This window comes from Nyctibius grandis, chromosome 8, assembly GCF_013368605.1.
Source record: "Nyctibius grandis isolate bNycGra1 chromosome 8, bNycGra1.pri, whole genome shotgun sequence".
Lineage (NCBI taxonomy): Eukaryota > Metazoa > Chordata > Aves > Nyctibiiformes > Nyctibiidae > Nyctibius > Nyctibius grandis.
This window is the reverse complement of record NC_090665.1, coordinates 38,072,987-38,098,228: the sequence shown is the minus strand read 5'-3', so window position 1 is coordinate 38,098,228 and position 25,242 is coordinate 38,072,987. Positions and strand designations below refer to the sequence as shown.

The 25,242-nt window shown below is 49.4% G+C and overlaps 1 protein-coding gene across 7 annotated transcripts in view; it reads right to left on the bottom strand.

Annotated features, from left to right (window-relative positions):
- Nucleotides 1–15,118, bottom strand: part of ST3GAL3 (ST3 beta-galactoside alpha-2,3-sialyltransferase 3) — a 198,432-nt gene extending 183,314 nt beyond the window's left edge. For 5 of the 7 annotated variants that reach the window (XM_068405792.1, XM_068405796.1, XM_068405795.1 and 2 more), the window contains exons 1-2: nt 11,617–11,691; nt 10,672–10,816 (exon numbers count right to left, since the gene is read on the bottom strand). In XM_068405792.1, coding sequence (XP_068261893.1) covers nt 10,672–10,792 — 121 coding nt within the window. In that variant the 5' untranslated portion in view covers nt 10,793–10,816; nt 11,617–11,691. Of the gene's footprint in view, nt 1–10,671; nt 10,817–11,616; nt 11,692–14,243 lie in introns of those variants that run through there. The other 2 variants (XM_068405794.1, XM_068405793.1) reach the window with 2 other exon arrangements.
- Between the last annotated feature and the right edge of the window lie 10,124 nt (nt 15,119–25,242).

The window sequence follows — 25,242 nt, the reverse complement described above, 5'->3', positions numbered from 1 at the left end:
AGTACATCATAAAGAGTACACAGCCCTAGTTTATCAACTATTTTTAATTCTTCTTAGAAAAAATAAAAGCTTTAGTAACTACATCGAGAAACTTAAAGCATTCAAAGGTCTAAAGGCAGTCCCTTCATATAACGGCATGGTCTCTATTCATAGAAGCACAAACTATTTCCCAAATAATACAATATGCTGTAATTATAAAACTAACTTTGTGGGAAACAAAATATGCATCAAGCAGAAGTCATATTATCATACAGTACTGAAGCTTTCATATTTTTGTAATGCAAATAAGGCCTATTTTTCAATGTGCAAACTTATCTTGCAGAAGTTTAGAAATATTCAAACTACATTTAGAAAATTCAACCAAAATTAACACATTTTTTCACTAGAATTCAATTTGAAGTCTTTACATTGTACTAACTCAGGCTTCTGCTTCTAATGAAGTACCAGACCCAAACACAAAAGCTCTGAACTCAAATATATAGAAATTAATGTTATAATAAATCATATCTAAAAATAATAAAAGCCTTTCCAATGCTCAGATAAGGCATTTCTACACAGAGATTACGGCCACAGTGCTAACAGAAAAAAGCAGCATTACTAATTTCCTAGCAGTAAATAGAGAACCGCCTATGCTCTATTTGGAACCTGATAGAATTGTGTGGGGCAAGTCTCAAAAGGCAGAAAAGTCTTAGCAACTAAATTCACAGTAATTAGATTTCTAATTATACCTAAAGCATTAGTGATTGCTATGGTTAAAAATGCCTGAACTGTTCCATCATTCCCCTCTCAATAGCTCAGGTTTTCATCCTTTGAGCGGAAATTCTAGAAGCTTAGTCTGTGCCTGAACATAATTTTTTTTTAAAGTTTAAATAGAAAAGAGAGTTCTGTGTTTAAGTATGCAGAGCAAAATTAAACTTTGCCAACAAAAAAAATACTACCTTTAAAAAGAAAAAAGCGGTTGTGGTATTAATGCAGCTGGAAAGTATGAAGTACGGTGCCTTTGATGTGGTGAATCTGAAGGTTGAAAAACCCCAAACCAGCATTCACAACTGTTCAGGCTGTAAGCTTAGCTCTGAAGGCACTTCCACAGATGCACCTTAGGCAACTTCTAGCAGCAACTTACACTAGCCACATCATACCCCAATTACAGTACCTACATCAAGTCACCAGCACTGTCCATGTAGACCATCACCAGTTTTGTTATTATTAATACAGGACTTCGAAATACTGCTGTGTTTTTACAAATACCAGCAGATGATCTGTGCCCCCAGCAAGCAACTTCAGCCTATTGCTGCTCTCCACAGCCTATTACACACATCTCCACCACGCAGATGTGGAATGCGTAATTACAGGAGAGTGAGCCTCATTTGGCCAACTGGACACTCAATCAAGAGCCTTGAGACCTTTATTCTATTCATAGCTCTGCCCTTGAGCTGCTGCGTGACATAGAATAATTTTACTTTCCTGTGCCTCAGCTTCCTCTCCCTTCCTGAGTCAAGTCTATTTAAGTTATCACCCTTCATCCCAATAACTGTATTTCAGTACATTTCAGTACTTTTTTTTTATTAATACCATAGAAGCAATACTTCTATGGTATTAAAGCTATTCTGAGATTGATTAATTTCTGACAAAGATAAAAAGATGCAACTGCACTTACAAATTACTAACTTTGTCAACATTTATTTAGAGTAAGCCTTCACATGTAGGAAGCCATCAGCTATTTACCTGTTGGGAAAACTCAACTTTTACTGATTTCTGTGCCATCTCATTCTCACTACTTCTTTTAGAACATACATGCATTTGTGCATAATGTTTTGAACAAAGATACTCCTCAGAACATGCACACTCCCTGTAGCTAGACAAGATAACTGGTTAAACTTTTCTGTGGTTACACTGTGTTAACTTACTGCATACTTACTGCATTGTTGCAGCTCAGATGAACCTCAAGTTTAATCAGTGTCCCTAACACTGAAATCTACAGAATAATAGCTGCAAAAAAATGTCATGCTGTAACAGCGACTGAGTGAAAGTAGGAGGGATCCTAGCATCATCTGAAAAAAGTTAAAGACAAGTAACGTATATGTTTACAAGCTCTTAAAAATGGAAATAGCTAATTTTAACACATTCTGATTTTTCTTTTTTGGAACAGAGCAAGAAATGCTAAATTCTGACCCTGAGAGATACATGTATCTCGGATTGCCTAGGAATTTGGTTATTCAAAATACCAAGAACGGGTTAAGAAATATCCTGTAGTTTCTGTACCTGACTAGAATTTTGGCACTATCCTCACACGCTGTTACTTCCTCAAGAAAGCAATGCATACAAGAGCGATATAATCATGTAGTGCCATGAAGGAGTAACCACTTGAAATCAGCTATCTCAGGTTCAAACACCTATTCAGCATATGCACACGCAGTACAAATTACTTTTTGCCTGATGCCTGGGTGCACAATTACATTCCTTCTGAAGTGCAGAAGAGATACATAATTCATACAGAGCTATACCTCATGACCCAATTGTACTTGTCCTTGCAAGTCATACTCAGGCTTGGCTGTTTTATTGCCTCAGCCTGACACTGATGTAAACCCAGACTACAATGAGAAAAAATTAGATGTTATAGTGACAAGAACACCAAAAAGGTTGGCAGAGGGTAAGAATCTAGGAAAAATCCCCTCTGCAAAGCACCCCTACGTGTGACAGACATGGTCAGAGTCAGTACTAAGGCCACAGTCAGAAGATCACAGTAGCAACAGCTATCTAACTCGAGACAAACCACATATTACCTCCTTTGTGCCAGAAGTTATTGCCCCAACAACATCAGCAGAATTGACATGGGCATGAAAGGTGCCCGAAGCCAGTCCGCCTGTACTAAAGCCGACTGAGAAAGTCCACGTGATGTATTCTATCAAACAAGTGACAGGGTGAAGCTTCCATTAAGGCTGGTAATATCTTAAGGCACAACAGCCATTGCTGCAATGGCTACAGGTCAGAGGTGCACGCTTTGCTTTGTGCGCCAAGGGGATCTACAGTGACAAGATGAAGGGAAGACAAAGAACCACTCCTCACTAACGCAGATGAGACAGCCCTCACAGGGAAGTATTGTTTCCAGCTGAACTCATTGCTGAGGGGTTCAGAGTCAGCTGAGATGAATAAGTCCTTTCACCTCTGAAAGCACTCAGCTGCAGAGCAATTGCTAAGAGAGGTAAAGTGCTTTCACTGCATTGTACCTTCCAAAATATGGAAAGCTGCTGACTTTGACCTCTGAAAAACTGTATCAGAAGACACAGCTTTGGCTGCATGTAAGACACTGAGCACTGCCCCTTACGAACACTATCCCAATCTGCCCATCTAAAGCCACAGGAACATACCCTTCCCAAACCTGGGGGGGACAGGGAGAATACACTCAAGAGTTGAGCAAGTGAAGCAGGTGAAACACTGAGTCAGGTTAAGGTCAACTGAGCGAAACAAATAAAACCACACTCTGTTTTAAACTGGGCAAGTTCCTTGATTGCACTCATCAGCTAGCCACATAAATGGAGAGAGAGGGAAATATAAAGGCTTGAACAGGGACTCAAACAGCAACAAGACTGTTGTTAAAGAGAAGCAAGAGCACCGTACTATTTTAGGATGCAAAACTAAGGCCCAGTTGTGTGTAGGGGGATGGTGAAGCATTCCTGCACCTTGCTTTTCTGTCTTGCTAAAAAGTTAACATTAGCTCAGAACTAAAACAGTAACCCAGGGCTGAAAAAGCTGAAATGAAGACACAATAAAGATAAGTACAAGTACAGTATTACAGCCACTCTGATCCACAAGTGTTTATGGTGCTATGCTCGTAATGCCCTTTAACAAACGTGTCCCTGTAGGTTCCTGAAGCCTGAAGAGTGTTCAGGGAGTTTTCCTCCTCTGGAGAAATCTCAAGGACAAGGGAACATTCTGCTTGCTCCCTCCCTCAACCGCTCTGTCATGCATCATTTCTCGTTGCCCCAGCAGAGTTTTGTCCTGCACTGTTAACGTATACAGCAGCACTAGAAATTCCTGGAGAGATAGCAGGGTCCCTGGAATAGCAAGGCTGTAAAGATACATTGGGTATTTCACTAAACACAGAGTAACAGGTCAGAAAAAGATGAAGCACTTTCATTCTCCTATTTCTTTGGCCTACCTTGTGAAGTGCTGCCTTCTAAAAGACAGAGGCACTCGTGGATTTTTTTTTTTTATTTTGTTTTTAACTCTTTCATAGACCTTAAAAGTTCTGATTCATATTCACTCAGTAGATGGTCTCTATCCTGGTGGCAGACAGGCAGCTGCCTCTGGTGGAAAGGGCAGGCAGCTCTGTGCAGTTGCATCGAACAGGCAGCGTACACATCTGTTTCCAGATGAGCAAAAAGTAGCTGGCACAATTACAGCTGTGCAAGATACTACCACAACTGAATGTCCTGAGTTGCAGGAGTTTTAGTTTAGTCATGCTCCTTATTCTGGCAGGTTACCAGGGAGCACAAAGTAACTTGAACAGCAGTAAATTTCTGGGCACTACATCCATTTTTCTGTGTTCTGCAGAGAAGAGAATCATCCACCACAGTTAGTGCGCTAAAGTTCTTGCTTTCAAGCTGAACACAAGTAGAATACTTCAACCCAATAGGAGAATTCTTAGAAAAGTTAAACTACTTTACCAGACAACCATTGTCTTAACTCTTATTTTTACATCTTTTTTCCTAATATTCACTGCTGCCTCAATAACATTACTTCCTATTTTTAACATTTCAAAAGCATCACTGTGATCCTCAAATCCCTAAAGCATCTGAAAAGTAGCAAAGAGATTCCTTAAATCTGTAGCTGGATCCATGTTATGAGAACTTTCTAAACATTTGTTCTCAATTCTGGCCCAATAAGTACAGCACTAACACAGACCACAGAACAGCTGAGTACATGAAACAAACCCTGAAGTTACTAATAACTCAAGCATTAGTGAATTCACAATAATCCATCTCCATGCTGTTCCCAGTCTCTTCTGCAAAGCAAAAAAGCAACTGTTTCAGGAAACTTACACTGCTGTACATACTGTCCAAACAGTTTTTTAACAAGCTAATGCCCACAAGGTTAAAGTCTCTCAGGCTTTTCAGCCTGGGGAGCAACAACAGCAGCAATAAAGCCTACCGTAAAGAACACACAGAGCCCCCGCCAAGGCCATAGATACAGAGCAACTGAAATGGTTACCATCACCATTTGCTTGCCACCCCTCACAACATTACAGAGTGCCCTCTAATTCTATAGTAGAAAAGGATATGCTCCCTCATCCACCTGACCATAAATTCAGCCAGCTTAGCTCAAACCACTTTCATCAGAGATTTATGCTCTCAATGCCAAGTTGAGCTGGCCCTGAGATGTTATTTTTAACAGGAGCACTCCTGCATTTCCTCCTGGCAAAGGCAAGTAGGACAGTAACTCTCAGAGATGAGGGCCTGAACACAATGCTCTTACATGCCTCTCTCCACAAAGGGGACAAGTTTGTCTCCGTGGCCTAGTTGCTCACACACTGACTAAATGTCTTTTCATTTACTTTTCATTAAACAACAGAATGGAAAGAAGTCAGATGTCAGTGTACACAAGATCCACTCCCTTAACACAGAACAAATGACACCCCCTGGTAACTCAAGATACAACAGCTGTACCCACACTACATACCATCACACATACCGTGAGGCTTTAGTCACATGAGAAAGAGCATGTATGTTTCAAACCCTTGTAAAAAGATCCATTTCTTCAGTACATTTTTAGTCCCTAATACAAGAATTGACAAAACTACCATTTCACTTTGAAAGAGAGAAATCAGTGTTTATATTAAAGGTTTGATTGCTTTTTATTAATTTAGCCTTTTTTTCTGCAAGACTGGTTTCCATGGAAATGCAAGCAGACCAAAAACCTGCAACCAGAAGCGAGTCAGTTTTGTCTGTTTATGGCTCCTCAGTTCCCATGGAAACAGACATTAAAAAAAAAAAGAATAAAAAGGATAAGGGACCCAAAATACCTTCAGAAAATCTCTTCCCAGAGTGTTATCTCTTTGGCTGCCTTTCCAGAATTAGAGTTGAAAATAACACTGAGCAACAGATGACAGAATAGTGACTTGATTTCTTTATGGAGGTATCAACAGAAAATACCCAGAGATGATTCTAAAGCCACATTCTACCGAGGAGCTCAAAATCTATAGCTACAAATTGTATTAACTTAGGTTTTGACAAAAGTACCTAAAGCAGAGTATATATTTCTTTAAATTAATTCAATGCTAATGTAGATAGAAATACAATAGAGAACAGGAAAATAGCGTCACACTGTCCTTGTCCCAAGTATACTTCCATACTATGGGGGGCGGGGGGAGGGGGGGGGAGGGGAGAGGGGAGAAAAAAGCTGCCTTGGGGAATGAGTCCAATATTTCCACACCAGGACATTTTTAATGGAATCATTCCTTCCTTACAACACATTCATTGTTAAGTTGCAAAATCAGCTATATACATACCAGGTTAAGTAACAAACATCCGTATTAAATTTTAACATGACTATATTCTGTCCTTCAGACTTATGGGTAAAAATGCATTCCTCCAAGCTGATAAAGCAAATCTAAGAGGCACTGTCAGCAAGACTCCATCTCCCATTGTACTTTTCAAAGATAATGGGGCACCTTCCTATGTGCTGTCTTCTTCACACTTGTACCAATAACATCTTCCTCCTCAGAGCCAAATGCACCAGGGAAGGTGGAAGGGATAGGACAGGGAGTTGTTAGGAAAGAGGCTGCAGTGCATGTCCCAGGCCTTCAAAACCTGCTCCTATCACTAGCATTACTATGTAAGAATTCCCTGACAACTCAGGGTCCAGAAACACAATGAACAGAGTTACAATTACCTGCTGCTGGAAGGTCCTTCTAAAACGTACAGGACAGCTAAATCTGATATCAAATTTCTTATTTCCTTGTTTGTCTCCCACACTGCATTATCAGGTCTACATGCTTAGCACACCTCCATGCAACTCAGCACTCAGAGGGCTGTGGCATCCGTCATTATTGCCTGTCTGGGAAGAATGTGCAAGGACGGTGTACATCTCTTACAACTATTGTCAGAGACTGAAGCTGCATTACAGAAATCAGGAAAGAAAAAAGAAAAATGAAAGCTTACCTCTGTCCTAAAACACTGCTCATATACCCCCAAAGATCACCAGAACTCAAAGGCCCTCCTGCATTCACACAATATTACACACCACTTTTTTGCACTTCGCTACTGCTCAGAGAACTAACAATATATTGTCACCAACATGAAACAAGGCTCAGGGAAGAGCAGCCAGCCAGGCTATTCACTAAAAGGATGAGAGAGGGGTAGCAGTCACTGGAGGTTTGTCTTTAATGGAAGAAGCAGCTGAACTTAATTCAACCTTAATTAGTTCACATTAGCTGAATTCAATCTATTCTTATCACAGGAAAGATAAGCCTTAGAGAATTAATTTTTTCCTATACTCCTTTGTATTTTGGAAAGGTGTAGATTCACACAGTAAGGAGAACAATCCCTCAGAACTCACTAAGGGGTCACTCAAGGACAGATTTAAAGTTAAATGGAGATGGTAAGAGAAACATTGATGTGTATCTTTCAGTCTATTCAGAAGTTTAGCCTCCTTTCTTGGAGGTGTTAGAAGTACAAATAAACAAATTACTTAAACTATTCATTTACTTTATCAGCTAAATATACAAACCTCGAAGTCTCAGCCTGACTCGATTCCTTAAAGAGATACTGTTCAAATTCATCCATAACAACAACATACACAGGCATTTTCTAAAACATTAAGTGAACAAACCACATAAGCAGCAAGTAAGCAGATCAAGTATTTTTCACCATACTCTATGGCAAGTTTGTTCGTGTTCAATATTAAACACTGGTGTCAAGTTTACTAAAATCAGTCCCTGAAGAGATTGCAAAGGTGTCGGATGTCAGGATCAGCTTAGTTTCATGCCTCCTTTAGCACAAAGGACAGAACAAAGTCACTATTACACAGCATAAAGACACTGGTCACAAGAAAAGAGAAAATAATTTAATAAAATATTATTGATTTTATGTGTAAGTTTTCTTAGATTACTAAGCACCCCAAAATCAACACATCTAACTTAGCTTTGCCTTTGGGGACATCACCATTATCGTATCAATCTTAAGGAAATTTACAAGGTCACAACCTGAATTGTAATTCAGGAAATAAAACCATGAACAGCTACCAAGCACCACCTGTCTTGTGCACTGAACTAAGCAAGGCTCTGCTTCAGAAAAGAAGTATAATTGCACCATTATACATTGTATCATATTACACATGCTCAGGGAAGACTAATCACGGTTAAACGAGCAACTTCAATTCTGTCATTTGTTAACTTCTAAACGCTTATAGAAGCTTAACATTAACTCTTCGTATCAAGTTCCCAATACGGGCTTTTAAATTTGCATTTTAAATCTGCAGAAGTTCCTCATGTATAAAAGTACATCATAAAACATTTTTGATACATACAAAACTGAAGATCAATGGAAAACTGCTACCACCTTAACTGTTTTCAAAACTAATCACATAAAGTTCTGCCCTCTTACACTAGACTGCTGTTCATACAATATTTCAAGGAGCTTCATCTAAGACATAATTCATAAAAGTGTCTAGAAGAAAAGGAACAGTGGTACAGTCTATATCAATTGTGACAACTGATAAAGATCAATAAGCTAAATCTTAAAACCAGCATCATTGCTTTGTACATGTTGAAGAAGCTTAATGCAAGCACTGCAACTTCCAAGAATAACTGCAGAACACATTTTGCACTCAAGATTAGAAAACAGGAGATGCATACACCCAAAAAAAAGTCTCTGACACCACCTCACGGTGCTCCTGTCAGAACATCCTGGGTACCCGAAAGCAGCCAGTATGCTTACCAGAGATTACTCTACCTAGGCTGCAACTAAAAGTCATCCTTACGGGTGAAAGCGTTCCATTTATAGAAATCCACAACGTTTGCATATAGATTTGCAACATTTCATTGCAAGGCACAGTTACCACAAAACTCACCAAGGACTGACATGACGTAAAATAACAAACAGCACACAAAACTAAAGCCATAAAATCCAAAGAGACGAAACCTGAAGAAATTTAGAACCCAGCCCAGCACCCTTGGTATATCACACGTGAACACAAAGCCACTCCTCCACATTTAACAAAGTTCACATACAAGTTGTGGCCTGAAGGGTTTTTTTTGCAGGCCTTGGGAAGTGCCAACACAATTTCTGGTGGTATGAAGGAAGCAAAGGATGGCACCAAAGGTGGTATAAGTTCATAACAGATCATCATGTGGTAGCAGATACGGCAAAACTGTTCTTTTAACTACATTCTGTACTTATTTTCATGCAGGAAGTATTTTCTGTACCTCACTGACAGAAGTTCTAGTTTTCAAAAGGTCACAATCAAGATTTTTTACTCCCTCTCTGAAGTACAAACCTGAAGAAACAATCCCTGCTCAGAAAAACACTAGGCATCTCCTTTTACAAATTCAGTCTTCCAATACCTGTTCTAGTACAAGACACCTTAGCAGTCCTCCTGTCAAACCACTACAGCAGTGCAAATGTCATACCAAAGTCATCATCTGTCATCATACAAAACTTCTTAGAGCACATAACAACAGATACAGAGCATGCAGAGGTAGAAAAATACTAAGTTTAATAAGCATTGCAGTAGAAACCTCCAGCAGCACGCACAGAAATGCAATACAGCGAAGATGGAATTTGACCGACGGCTTTTCGTCGGACAGAAAAACAATCCTTCTGGATCAGTGTTTCTCAGCTGCTGATCCAGGGAGCAACGGTCGGCTGTGAGACATCTGAAACAGCCCATGGAACAGCTGCAAAGAAGGCTGGCTTGTGTTTTGGGCAGGAGGGGGAAGAGGAGGGAATTGTTTTCTTGTTTATATATTTTCAATACACAATTCTCACATGCAAGCAAGAAGGGATTCAACACAAGCAAAAATAAGAGCAGTAACTGAGCTATCAAATCTCAGCCTAATTTATATCTCATTGCAACTAAAACCTCCTATGGCATTACTGCGCAGCACAATCCTCAGATTGTATTCAGTGAGGTCAGATGTCTCTTTGGACTTAAAAAGTTTGAGAGACATCGTTTTAGATGACAGATAGTTGGTAGATAATAACACTGAAGTTAAACGGAAGATGAGGATTTCTGAAGGACAAAGTAAGATTATGATATAACCAGCATATAAGATCATAGAAAGAAATCAAAATCCACCAGAGAAAGAAAACCTTGTCTTAGGTATTTTAAAATGTACAGAAAGGTTTAGGGAACAAAAACCTCAGCACACAAACTCTTTATTTTGACAATTAGGAATCATAAACTAACACAGAATATTCTAAGAACTAAAGTCTCTAATGCTAGATTTATAGAGCGTGAACCTGCTTTTGTACCCAGTAATAAAAGTAAAGCCATAAAGAGCATTAGGCAACCACAAATTCAACCCCTGAAGTATACTAAAAGCTCCAGCATTTGATTGGGTTTAATCACATCCCTCTAATACTACTAAACCGGAACCACCTCAGTATTATTGCAAATATTTGACAGACATTTTAGCGAGCCTACAAACAGTTACACACTGCTCATACTTACTTGAATCCTCCCATCTGAGAAGGTGCAACTTCCAAGCAGAATAGTAGAGAAATCCCAGTACCAGAAAGAGGCAGAGGGCTAGCAGCAGGTTACGCATAAACACCAACAGTCCCATCTTCATATTAAATCTGCTCTTCTACATGATCTGAGAAATAAAAACAAGTTGAGGTTGGAGCCACCTTCTCAGACAGTCACCCTTCCAAAACATGCGACCCCACACCCACAACAACGCACAGATCCAAAACCGTGCTCTCCACAACGTAAAACACCCCAAGCACTCAAACCACATCAGTGAAATAAGAACTACCACCCTAAGCCGCTGCCCTTTTTTTTTTTGTCACGAGGATAAATGCCATTCAGGAGAGGCAGAAGGGCACCGAAACGCTGTGACAGGGCAGCAGCCCACCTCCTTGTTTGCACTTACGCCCCAGCCCACTTCAGACAGTCAGTCCCAGAGCCGCCACGGCCACCGAGGCCTGGCGACCACCGCGGTCCTCCCGAGCACAGGAAAGCCGCAAAGCAAACCCACAGCGCCCAGGGGCTCCCCGGGGGTGTCCCACGGACAGTGGGGCCCGCGGGAGCCCGCCAGCCGGCCGGGGACAGCGCAGGTCCCCGCTGGAGCCCGCCGGGAGCCCCGGGCACGCCGCGGTGAGGAGATGCGCTGCCCTGAAGGCGGGGACGGCGCCGGGGGAGCCGGGCCCGCCCGGCCCGAGCAGGACGGCAGCTCGCCGCCGGCTGATAGTTGTCGACGGCCGGCTGCAATATCAACGGGCAGCGGCACCGCCACACCACTGCCGGGCTGGCGGCAGGGCACGGGCCAGCCACCCCGCTGGGCTCCGCTCCCCTCTCCCTGCCCCGCCAGGCCGGGCCCCTCTCGCCGAAACGGTGGCGGCAGCTCGGGCCGGCCCTGCCCGATCCCTCCCGCCCCCCTCCGCCCGTCCTCACCCAGCCGCCGCCGGACCTGGGCGCTCGGCCGCCGGCTGCGGCCCCCGGCGCGGGGCTGCGGGCGCCGCCATGCCGGGCGCGGCGCAGGCGGGACCGGCCGCCGCCGCGGCGCTGAGGGGCACAACGGCCGCCAATGGGGCGCCGGGGCGGGTCGCCACGCCGCCAACCCGCCCGCATAGCGGCCGCCGGCGGCCAATGGGGCGGCGCGGGGGGCCGCGCCCGCAGCCAATGGCGGGGCGGGCGACAGGGGGTCGCCGCCGGAGGGGCGCTGCGGCAGGGCGGCGGCGCGCATGCGCGGAACCCCCTCAGTTCCCCCCTCCCCACCACTGCACGGCGCTGCTCCCCCTCCCCCGTCACTGCACGCCTCTGAGCCCCCCTTCCCATCACTGCAGCACGCTGCCCTCTCCCATCGCTGAGCTGCACCCCCCGCTTCCAGCGGCTGCAGGGCACTGCCCCGCACCTCCCAGGCACTGCCTGGCATCGCTGCTTCAAATCGCAGCAGCGCTTCCCGTCACTCCCCGGCACCTCCAAACCGCTGCGGTGCCCTCAGGCACTGCACGGCGCCCGTCCCTTCCTCCAGCCACGGCACTGCACCGCCTGTCACGCTTCACATCGTGTCCTTGCTCCAGCTGCAGCACTGCACCGCTTGACACTGCACCTTCCTCCAGCTGAGACACCTCTAAATCCTGCGGTCCCTGCAGCCGCGACACCGTACCGCACCTCCCTCCGGTACAGCTGCTGCATCCCAGCAGTGACACTGCATGACCTAGCCTCTAGCCCCTGCATCTCCCTTCGATTGCTGTGCTGCCCGACCTCCAAGCACTGCTCGGAACAGCCTCTAACCCCTGCACTGCTCTGCCCAGTCCAGCCCTGTCTTGCTTCCAGTCACCGCACCACACTGCGCCGAGCCATGCCGCACAGTCCAGTTTAGCACCCAGTGTCTTCGGTTAACCCGCACCCGAGGCTAAACAATAACAGTTGTTCTCTCACCCAATGTCCCTTCCCAGACGGAGGAAGTGAATTGGGAAAAGGAGGGAGACTTGTGGGTTAAAGTTAAACAGATTTAATAAAATAAAGAAACCAATATTAATGATAATACAAAACACACAAAATTATACTTAGCTACAGAGTGCTGGCAAGTTGCTCCAGGAACAGCAATCGTTGAGAAAGCAAAGGATGGAGATGATGAGAACAAAAAAAAACCCTATCTCTCCCCACCAGGCTTTCCCCTTTTATAGTGAACTTGATGTCAATGATATAGAATACACCTGTGGGCCAGCCAGGGTCAGCTGCCCTAGTTTTAACTGCTAAGGGCCTTGATCACCATGGCTGCCACAAACTGAAACAAAATCTAACAGAAACTTGATTCTATAAATTTATCTCCAGGAAACCAAGACACCCAGTTATTGCCCAGATCACTGCCTTCACACTGTCCTCTAACTCCTGCAGATCCTCACACCACTGCATACCCAACAAGGTCCTGCTCAGCCACCGCAAGGCACTGCGCCACCTCCCTGGGCTTCCCAGTGTTGCACAGCCTCCACCACTGGACCACACCAGGCTGCAAGGACCATATTGGGCTGCACGGACCACATCAGCTGCCCTCCCGCAGCACAGCGCAGCTCACATTGCGCAGCCAGTGCCGCACAGCCGGTGCTGCTTCCACGCAGTTCCCCATTGCGTTATGGTCTCCACCTTCTCACTGCACAGCTGCCCCGTGAGCACTGCAGCAGTGGGGCCAGCCCGCACCTCACCCTTCCCAGAGCATTGCCCTCCTTGCTACTGGCCCCACAGACTTGCTGGGTACCCCTAATGTTCATTAGGCACAGGGCCAGTGAGGAACACCAGTATAAGGCAAGCACAGGGAGGGAATGATAAACAGGGAAATTGTTAGGCACAGGGGGGAAAAGTCATCTGAAAGGAAAGAGATTGTAAGGCATAATTCTGCATCTTCAGGACAGTAAAGAAGCCCAGTGATTTCCTGTTTCCACCCTCCATGAATCACTGATAACACAAGGAAAACAAAAAGCCACGTGAGTTTAAGGGAAACAAAGCAGGATCGTGCCCAGTGTGGTGGCAGTTCCCACTGCAGGCAAGCCCAGGTGCCGATGCTGACTGGACAGACACTGCCTCGGACGGCACAGGGCCAGCTGAGCACTGCCGAGCCCGCTTCCCGGCACTCGGCAAGAGGCAGAGCCCACACAGGTCATCGGGAGAGCTCGTGGGGGCTCATGCAGCCCCACTTTCGCAGCCAGAAACCCCACTTTGTGTTCAGCATGAGTGAAGTCAGCAGGAGCTGGCTGCAAGTGCTGCACCCACGCAGCCAGGCTCACTGATCCACCATGCTCCTCCACAGAGACACAAGGGAGACACGTGCCGCGTTGGCATCCAGTTGGGATTTTCTTATCCAGTTACAACTTCTAGACAGAGCGCAGGAGCCAAACAGACTCATGCCAACACCCAGGTAACACTGGCACAAATATCCCCTGAGGAGGTGCATGGAGAGGGGCCATGACCACATCCACACAGCCCCATCCATCTGCAGGTCTGCCCCCCCCCCACCGCTGCCCGCACCGACCCCCAGCTCCCTGGGGCTGGACCCACCGGGGACATCGGTTCGCTCTCACCCAGCTGAGGCAGCTCCTTTCCCTCCAGCTTCACGGTGAGCCAGTGGCCAGGGCTGGGTTGGGCACCCTCCTCCGCCGGCCCCCGCTCAGCCGGGCTCATTTCCTCCAATGACCCCACTGACTCCTGCGCTGCGTCGTGTCTGGCTGGAGCCTGGCTTTGCTTTACAAATGCTTGCTTTATGCCTGCTCCTCTCTTCACTTCTTCATCCCTCCAGCCACGTAAGCCGGGTCTCTTCTCCCTGCCTTGAACCCCTCCGTGCCCCAGCGACACGGAGCTGCCGGCGACGCCTGCCACCACTGCGCCACATCCGCTCTGACCGTCCCCAAACCTCACCTAAACCGCCCCAACTCTACCGCTTGCGTGCTCCGAGTTTAAACCCCGCCATTCACAGGCACAGCGGTTGATCTGATTTTGATGATGAGATAAGCACGGACCTACAGCGTGAAGCCAGATAACGACAAGGCTGGGGCTTGCTCCCGAGCCCACGTTTGTCACTCGGGTAACTCTAGCCCCTGTTATCAGGTGTCAGCGTGCTGGAAAGAGCCCAGGATGAAGTCACGCTTCTTGCCAGGTTGGAAAAAACTCAGGAGGCAAGTGCCATGCATCTATGGAAATCAGGTACCAGCACCCGGCAGCTGTCTGACAGCCACAAGATGAATTAAGGCGATGATTAGTGGAGTGATTTGGTTTGAGTAGCAGGGCTTTAGTCTGAACATGTTCCTACTTAGCTTACACGTTTCATTCGCAGGCAGATATCAAGCTGGATGTTGCTAGGAGATCGACAGCAGGGGAATAATTAAGTCTGATTAAATCCTATCATATTGCTGTGCCGCTTTCCAGAATGCTCTGGAGCTTTTCAAAGCCAAACTGACCAAATGAAAGGGCAAGAGCTGCAGCCCATGCTGCTCAACAAAAACTCACTTGTGGCTGACCCGCTGAGCCTTGGGGCAGTGCCCATGGCTGCCCATGTGCCTGCAGAGCATTTCCCACAGCAATGCTGGCCACGAGCTGAAAAAAAGAAGGCTCTGGCACAGGGCACGGCTGGTGCCTACGTTAGCAGGTAACTCAGGACAGTTGGGACGGTCAGTGCCAAGAACAGGCAGTGAGGGGGTCCTGCACCCCTTGTCCCTACATCAACCTTGTGTGCTGCTTGGAGCACCCATGTTGGACTAGACGTAACCTGGTGCACGTAGCGCACGGGGGTCAAAGCTGTGCAAGGGACCAGGTGCTGGTTCAGCTGCTCGCATCCCTGGCAGGGCTTTGGGCATGTGGGGATGACTCTCAGCAAAGCTTCCTCCTTCCCTTCCCCTGGCAGGAGCCCGCCTGGGGAATGCCAAAATTGTTCTGCAAACACACCTCACACGTGGTGCTGAGCACCACGGGGCCACTCCCACTGAGATGATGCCTGCTTGCTTTTTCTTTCATGGTGGCTGAGCCACGCATTATACAGGGTGACACGTAAAGGTAAATAACAGCTACAGGTTCTTTTCCCATCAGTAAATAAAGTTATGCTGTAACTATCTGCATCGGTTGCCAAACACACACACGTCAGCCTCTGGGTTCCCTCCGTAGCGAGACTGCTAATCTCGTTTTGACTCTCTGCCCTATAAAAATTCTCATTCTAATACTCATACTGTAATCCTTCCCCTCAAATTACATGTCATCAAATCAGACCTGATACTAATTAACACAGTATTTTATGATTAATTAAATACCACTAAATACCACAGCAAACCTCTCTTTCCAGTAAAGGCTAGAAAGAGATTACCTCTGCTGATGCACAGGCTTGGGGAATGCAGTCTGGACTGTAATACACTCGTATTTCGTCTTTATCTTGCTGGCCAAGCTTGTTCATCTCAGACACTCATTACACATTATTCTTAAAGACAGGCGCTGAGCTCTGAGCGTGATCAGCCTGTGGACAAGACTTTACACTATTGGTGCTCTGGCTACTCTAAGAACAGAAACGCCGAACAGCATTGTCAGCAGTCCCACACAAAACAAGCTAAAACAAGCTGAACTTGGCTGAAAAATTCTGCCATCCTCCAGATGTTTTCAAAGAGCCACACTTACCTCTACGGGCGCAGGTAAACACCCAGAGCCTGCCCGAACGGCTCCCCGAGCACACTGCCTGACCGGACCACATTTCTCAGGGTCTTCCTCAGTTGAAATGATCCAATGGTCCTGCCTGACACGTGTCTGTACGAGTGCGAGCAGCCAGGCAGCACACCACTCAGCAGTTCATCTCCTTGCGTTAATTCCAATACACTATGTTTGGTTCACGCATATTTTCCAAGAAAGGAGATAAGCTTGATTTGAAGACAAGTGTTGGAGACTCCCACCTTTCTGGGTCTGTTTCAGGAGTCCCTCACCCTCACACTCAGAAGAGCATCCCACATCCCTGCGTCTGGCTTCAGCTTGCAGACATACCAGTTTTGTTCTGCCTTCTGCTTGATGAAAGAGCCTTTCAGAGCCTGGCATTTTCTCTTTGTGACACTACACAGTATGCTGCAAGCAAACCCCCTCTCATCCATCTTTCTGATAAGCTAAATATACCTGAGTTCCTTAATTCTCTTTACTGCCAGGCTTTTCCTCCCACCTTCAAGCCATTTTTTTGCTTTCCTGCTCTATATCCTGCTTTCCTAGCCTCTCTGATCTTCCTGAAGCCTTTTCAAGATGTAGAATCCCACAATGAGCCTCCCTAATGCTTTGACACAGGGATTACATCTGCCTTTTCCTATCCTCTGTCTCAAAGGGCTGTGTTAGTCCTTTCTGCCATAGCATCAGACTAAGTATTCAGGTAGGATTGTCCCAAGTCTTTTCCAGACCCACTGCTGGCAGGTTAGAGCAAGGTTTGCTGAGCCCGGTGAGCTCTCCGGGAGCAGAAATCCCAGCTCTCAGCAGGTGACCGTGCGGTGAAACAGAGGAGAGTGCAGAACCTAGTGGTGCCTGCCGGCATGCAGGCTGGTTTGGGTGTGATGTCCGGGAAACATTTCGCAATAGCTCTTATTTTACCCAACCTGCTCTCAGTGACGGCAGTCACTGAGGAATCTGGTGCACTGCCTAGTTGCTGGGCTGCACGCCGTGAAAACAGCCTCTCAAAAATAATAAACTGGGTGGAGTTTCCGTCTTAATTCTGCCCCTTAAAGAAACCAACTCAAATAGTCTTTGTGTATTTGCCATTCAAAGGGTTTTCTTTCTCCCCAGCAGCCCCCTCAATGAAGTGTACCTGAGACCTGGGAGTGACATCTTTCCCAGCCCACGCACCACCATCGGGTATCACAGCGTGCTTCCCTGCGCTGGTGCTGCAGGAACCTGGAAGGAGCCCAGCTCCGTCTGTGCCCGCGCTGCCTCTCCGGAGCCAAGAGCACACAGCCAGATTGCTGCCCTGGAGTTTCTGAGATGACTGCTGAATAAACCTGAATTTCAGAGATGGTTAGAGCTGTGATAGCCATGAACGCCGATCAGCTCATCCCGAGCCCTCCAGTCAGGCATTGCCCTGTCCCCTTTCATGCCATGAAAATAGCTGAAAGAGGCAGGCAGGTACCAGCCAGCCGCTGCCTCCTCTCCATCGGGAATGACAGGAGTGACCCTATCTCATGTGCTGTCACAGAGGGGAGGGAATTTGGCACAGCAGTGGCACAAGGAGAGGCTGCAGCTTCCCAAACCAGCCTCTTGCATGCCACAAGCCCAGGTAGTTTTGCAAACAAACATTTTGGTGACGTAATCATGGGCTCTCCTAAACACGTGTTAATTTTTAACAAATACTCGATTGGTGGAAACCAGCGTAATTCAAAGAGCCAAAGCAACATGCAGAGAAACGGCAGAGAGACCCAGAGTGCCGCCGGCGAGGTGAAACCACAGCTAAGGGCGTCCTGGGGGCTGTTACACAGCACAGACCTTGCTGGAGAAACCCCTCTCTGGGCAAAAGGAAAGGTCTGGCTGGTAAGAAGCAGGAGCATCTAATACAGCACGCTTCGGCTTATCCATTGCCATCAGCAATGACATAGGATTTAATTAAAAGTGTGTATTATAAAGAATTAGTAAGGCTCACGATAGATTAACTACATGCGTTAACAGCTATATTTTGAGGTCTGTCAGTGAGCCAGGTCTTAATGGGGAGACATCAACAACGGGGAGCGCACCTACACCCCCAGCGACTGTCTCCTGGTCCAGTGCCATTTAATAGTTTTTAAAATCAACTGGCTAGATGACAAGATGAAGGCTTACGTTTGTGGCTGATAAAATACTGAACAGGCTGTTTGCTGCTCCAGCGTGAGCCGAACGGCCTGATAAAACAATCACAACCCACAGCAGAGTAACAGGCTGCAAAGGAAGGTACGTGGGTACAGAGAGGACAGACTGTACTGCAGGGTGGAGGATCTCCCGGAAAGCGGGGAGGGAGGGGGTTAAGAAAAGAAAGACAAAAAAGAGAACTGTTCCCACACATGACTGCTGCTGTGAGCCTGCATCGCTGTGCCTTGGCTGGGAGAGCCATGAGCCAGAGGAGCACAGAGGGGGTTTCTGAGCAGATGCACAGCAGTGCTCGTGCCACTCTACAGCTCTGGCAAAGCCAGCTTGGTGTCCAGTGCAGCTCTCCAAAATTCAAAACGGGCACAAAAATCCTGAGGAGCAGCAACACTGCTGCAAAAAAGGAGCTAAGGCTTCGAAACGCGGCAAATAAGGCTGTGCGAGATGCAAGGAGCGTGGGCTACCCCGCTGCCCCAGGAGAAGGTCTCCTCACTGACGGGGCGCACGGAGCATTGCTACAGGCAGCGTGTCAGCCGGGCAGAGGGAAGTGCAGGGTCCAAAGGTGCAGAGTTGAAGATGCAAAAACTCAAGCCTGAAATAACATACGTTTCTTTGCAGCATGGCTGCTGAAGGCTACAGGAGCAGCCATTCCCAGCGCGCAGCAGCTTGCAAATAGATGGTCTTGAGTTTTAATTTAATTTTTCATTACCTGTGGCTGGAAGAAAGGCTGCTGCGTGGTCACGCTTGTTGTTTCACCCTGATCTGTACGCAACCCTGGATCTCCTTCCTTGGTGCGAGTGGGGAAGCTCCTCGTCTCCTGTCCAAGCAGCTCCAGCAGCAAAGAGGAGACCAGGAGTGATTCCCATGTGCCGCAGAAGGCAGTGGGGAGGGTGCGGAGGGGCTCAGCCTGAGGACAGTCTTCTTGACCTGCTCTTCCAGTTCATGCACAAGTTTTTCTAAAACCAGGCATGACTGGGCCTGACCCGGCTCCGTGGCATTGCACTGCGCTCAAGCGCAGGCAGGCTGCCCGCAGCAGTGCTCATGTCCAGACCTTTACCCAGGGAATGCCATGTTTCCAGCCTGGAGCTTCAGTACTTTTTTAATTGCACTGGAGCAAGCAAGCCTTTGGGTACCTTCAGCTGGCCCGTTGTGGTGATGGAGCTACATGGCCACAGACACCTCTTCTCAGTCTGCTACCTGAACCCCAAGCTTATCTCCAGCTGCTCCCTGGTGAACTGAAGGCTCTCAACCTGAGTAACACACCAGCAATCTTCATGCAATGCAGCAACCAGCTTTGGTGCTTGTACTGCTCTCTCCCAAACACATCTAAGTGAGCTGATGCCAAAACCCACAGCATAAGCACAGCAGCCCACAGCTCTGCTGTATCAGCCCCCACTTCGGATTTACAAACCTCTCCCATTTTCGTCGCTCTGATCTCTTTCCTGTGTGCCCCGAGGAAATGGCTGCAAGCCAGCGTTGGTCCCAAGTGAGCTGCACTCCTGCATTAGCTGAATAGTGCCCCATTTGAAATTTCTTGTTGTCATTTGATACTATTTCAGACACAAATTGTAGCCACATGCCATTTTTTGCCAGGCTGAGGCAGAACTGGTAGCATGTGGTATGAGCGCACTTCTTTGGAATAAGTCATTTCACATCACCTTTGCTGGTCCCATTTCTTGCATGATTTGTTACAAAAATCATCGATTTTGCAACACAGCCCGTGCAGGTTGTGCTGCGGGATAGTGGGCCATGCTGCTGCGGTAAGCAACTCCCAGGGCCTGTCTTGTCTGCAGAGCCACAGGCTGCAACCTCTGTGTGGGTGAGTGCCCCTTCTCGAAATCCTCTGCGATGCACTGAGGGACAACGAACGTCCCAGGGTGCAGGGCCACGTGCCCAGAGTGAAGATGCTCTTTGCAGCATCCCACCACCTGCTCACACAAGACCAGGGCAGGCACAATGCTGAGGAAAGGGACCAAGGAGACGGGAAGTAGCGAGGGCAGGGGGCAAGGAGAGGCAGGGGGAGGAAAGAGAAAGCACTACACGACTTGATGACTTTGCACAAATCCTGCCAGTCCCCGGGGAAGCAGGGGGGGGAAGGAGGTGCTGGAGCTGCTGGTGCAGGTACTTCACGCATGGGCATGAGAGTGGCTGCCTGGCACAGGCCCTGCTGAGGCAGCCCCGCTCTGTCCCTGGGCCTGCCCCGCTCCCGTCTGCTGAGGCTTATCTGCACCCTCTTGGGAAAGGGAAGAACAGAGAGGAGCCACCCAGCACGGGGTGGGCCATAGGGCAGAGCAGGGCCGGCGCGGGGGGTGTTGGGGCTGGGTGCGCTGGTTTGCACCATACGAACCCCTGCGCTGCAGGATGTGGCCAGAGGTTTCATGCTCTGCCACAGGGCACGAACACCCTGTGTTTTAGAGATTCGGCATTTGCGGCAACCTGTGTATTCCCACAGCTGCTTTGCGTAACGAGGAGTTAGCGCAACCAGGGGAAGTGCCTGTGGGTGCCGTGTTTGCTGGAAGGACATGGGCTAACAGCAGCATGAGGAGGCAGCTGCCAGCCACAGGCAGGGCACACAGCTGCAGCACCGCAAACCTCTCTGGGTACATCACTGGCATTCACACAATCCCACGGTGGTAGCTATGAGCGAGAACAGGACGAGAGGCACACTGGATCCCCTTGTACCAAGAGGGGTCCTCAACAGCATGTGTGCAGAGCTGCCAGCCACGGAGGACTCTGCCCCTGTCCCGGCAGCCATGAGGGAACAGCCAGGCCAGCAAGTCCCTCATTTCCCCATGCACGGCAGCTCAGAGGCAGCTGCAGCCCACCCAACCCAGCTGCAAGAAGGCAGGGACAGAGCTCAGCCCCTCCAGCAAAGCTTCCCCACTCTGCTACCCCTAGGAACCAACTCCTGTGCCACAGCGGAGGGAGTATGAACCTCTTGCAGCCATCACCCAAACCACCGCTACACTGGGGAAGGCTGAGCAGGGCCACAGGGCCAGGCAGAGGTGGCTGCTCAGGGCTGGAGCTTTCCAGGGCTCAGCACCTGGTCAAGGGATGTTCGCACCTGCGGCAGGACTGGTCCTTCCAACACAGGGGTGGGGGAAGCTAACCACAGTGAGGTGTTGGTACCGATGACATCCTCCCTGATGGACCATTTCCTGAGGGATGGGATAGATCAGCACCGCTGATTTGTGCAGCCACCCAGACAGGTCCTGTGTGCACAGTCCAGCACCTACAACCCCTCTGGGCTGGCATGTGAGCCCTGGCATGAAGCTGGGCAGAGCAGCCTGCCCCAGCCCAGCTCCCCTCCGACCCAGCCACAGATCCTGGTACTGCTGGGGGTGTTGGGCGCTTTCCCCCTCTGACAGCAACCAGGACACAGCTGTGGCTTGGCACTGTCACCTCCCAGCAGTGATGTGTCACTGAGTGTGCCCAGAGCATCAGGCACCTGCTTCATGCCAGGTATCGCCAGCAGTGCTGGGGGACCAGCTGCAGACAAGCCTGGCCAAGGGGCACAGCCTCCTGCCCCAGACCTCCCGTCAGCAAAATACCTGTCTACCCTCCTCCCAAAGCAATAGAACATGGGGCACAAGATCTTACTGCCCGGCCCAGCATCCCACAGCCCTGCTGAGTGCATAAGCCCCTACTCACTTGCCTTCAGGATGCATTTCACATGCTTTCAGCCACGAGACCTGAAGCACCCTCTGCATTGGCCGCCACTGTGCACGACTGTGCTGGGGTGCATGGAGCACACCAGCACCCACGTGGGCCCTTCACCAGCGCGTGAGCAGCTGCAGGGACTGTGGGAGCAGAGGGCTGAGGGCAGCCCTGCCCTCCGCTGCAGCATCCCTCCTGCCTGCACGCAGACACACCTCCAGTAAGCTCCTCTGGATTCCAGGATACCCGCCCAAGGGCCCATTGTGGCCAATGCCACCATCAACACTGCCAGCCAGGCACTGGGAGACCCCCCACGTGCACCCAGCCCTTGGGCAGTGTGACAGCTCCTTGCCCTGAGCCACAAGCCCCGCTCCCCCCATCCGGTCGTGCCCTGGTGCTGTGCTGTCCAGGAGGAACCACCCGCTGCTCCAGCCCCCAGCCGACCCACATTGGTTTCATCCCAGCCTGGCTGGTGTCCCCCAGGGTGCCACAAGCATCTTGACCCCAAACCTGAAGTGCCACCCACTCACCCCCACCCCGTGCCGTGCTTTCGTCAGAGCCCAGGTCAGTGGGGCAACTGCCCCAGCACCACCAAACTTCTCCTGGGCTGGTGACCCAGGGCCAAGACCATGCTGCGTGGGTGGCACCTCCTGGAGGGACACGCACCTGACACAGGACCTGTCTCACCACTCCCCCCTTGACCCTTGGCAGCTCCCAGAGCCTGCATGGAGCCATCCCCAGGGAGCAGAGCCCTGAGCAATCTCAACCTGCTTCTTCAAGGGCCTGGGACAGGTTGTGCTGGGATAGGGGGCGAGAACCCACACACTTCTGAGGCGCTGGCAGGAGCCCGGCCATAGCCGGGCATCTGTTCGTGGGGAAGAGGGGAAAGTCTTCCCCAGCAGGTACCAGGCACCTCCCCCAAAAAAGGGCTGCACAAGGGCCCTTCTGTCCAGCAGCTCCTGGAGGAAGGACTGAGGTGCCCCAGCTTGCCTGGAGAAGGGGTGGGGATGTGCTGTGGGGAGGCGAGGACAGCCCAGCCCCCAGGCATTGCCCCCACATCTCACTGGGAACCCATCTGTGCGGCCCCAGGCTCAGCCAGTGCATGACTGGAGGCTGCTTGTTTGCAGAGTCTGCACAGCTGGGCAAGGGGCTGAGCCAGCTCCCCCAGGGCTGCCCCCACAAGTTGAGGGAGGCTGGGGGACACAGGCAGGGAGGAGGGACCCTGAGCAGCTGCCTCAGGCAGCGTGGTCCAGGGCAGCAGTGCAGGAGCTGGGCTCCTGGGGAAAGACCCCCAGCACACAGGTGCCAAAGCAATGCCCCACACAGGCAAGAGCCCAGCCCAGAACAGGCTGGGGGGCAGGAAAGACCTCACTACAGTGGGACCCCTTAAGTACAGCTTGTCTGGAGAAGCCCTGGGCTCAGCTGGAGAAGGCGAAGAGCAAGAAGCGCTTCCTCGAGCTGGCCCATCAGGCGCTGACGTGCCTGGCTCCCAGCCCGGCAGCTCGGAGCCGCGCAGCTCCTATGAACGCTGTCTTTCTTCTCCCTGCCGCACAGCCCTTGGCAGCCCCGCAGCCTCGCCGGCTGGGGAGGGAGAAGAGCCAAGGTCTGTTTTTCTGTCCCTTTCCCCTTGCCAGACTCTGCACAGTGCTGAGGGCCCAAGTTGGGGCCTCCCGGCTGGGGGCAGCGCTGCGGTCCCCTGCTCCCACGGGCATCCAAGAGGAGCCTCCACCTCTAACCACTGATAAAGAGCAGGGCTGGCTGCAGCCCACTGCAAGGACAGCCGAGGGTCCAAGTAGGACGCTCCGTGTTACCTCCCCGCACGCAAGGCAGAAAGGCGGAATAAGAGCATTTGCTCCCCTGCCAACCTCCGTGGACACCAGCTGTTAAATGGTGTTTGGAAACATCTATCCAGCTGGAAATGGGAGAGACAGAGAAGACTCAGGACAGACCCTTCTCTGGCTGCCAACACAACTGCTCCCTTCATCCTGCCCTGGCTCTGCTGGGCCTGGACAAGCAAAAGCTGCGTCCCTGCTGCAGAGCCAAGCAGCCTGGGCAGCTACCCACTGCGGGCAACCGCAGCTCCAACCAGACAGGCTGCTAAGACCTTCCCTGTAGTTGCTCCTCGTTGCCCATTTCCTTATTCCCAGCAGAATGGTCCCCTATCTCCAGCACCAGCAGCTCACCAGCACCACGCACCACTCCCATTTTCGACAAAACTGGCTGCAAGTTTAATAGCTCTCTGCACACGCAACCTGCAGCCCGACAGCACCTACCCACCACCTAAATGCACCACGACCTGCACCCAGGATAGTGACTGACACTGAGTTTTTTTCCTCTTTTTTTTTAACTGCTTGTGGCTATCAGTAATGGAGTTTGAATTAACCCCTGTTGTGAGAACAGGCGCAAAAATTAACCCAAAAGTGCAGAGATATTGCATTCAATAGAAGCTTGAGGAAATTAAACAGTCCAAGCATATTAACTAACATCAAGTCACATTCACAACCATCTGATCACTATGTCTGAAGCTTCTCTGGAGGTCCAGGGGTACAACACACCCCCCTGCCTCCCTAAATTCAGCAAGACTGTGGACTCAATTGATTATACTTCTTTAAGTAGTTTGCTTTGCTCTATAGCATACTTGTATGTAATGTATCACAGTGCAGTCACAGGTACTGCTTGGACGTGAGACTAGACAGCAGAAATTCTTGAGCTGCAAAGCCAGGTTTCTCCTAACTCTATACAGAGGACTTCAGTCTGGGTAGGAAAACATCCCAGCACACCAGTCACCCACCTTGCCTACAGCCCATGAGGAGGCAGCTCTTCCTTCAGCCAGTAGTGCAGATAAAGATGAGAGCATCCCAGTTCCTGGGGTGCTGGGTCCTCTCACAGGTTGAGGGGCCCATGCTGGGTACGCCAGGCAGCGACTCACGTGGGACTAACTCCCCCAGCTAAGGTGGAAGAGCCCAGAGAGCAGGCTCGTTTCATTTCTGTCTTGCATCATGTACTGGAGGTGTTCACAGCCCATTAGAACCATTCAGAAAAGTGAGAACTTTTAAACACAGAATTACAGGCCAAGGACACCCCTTTTCA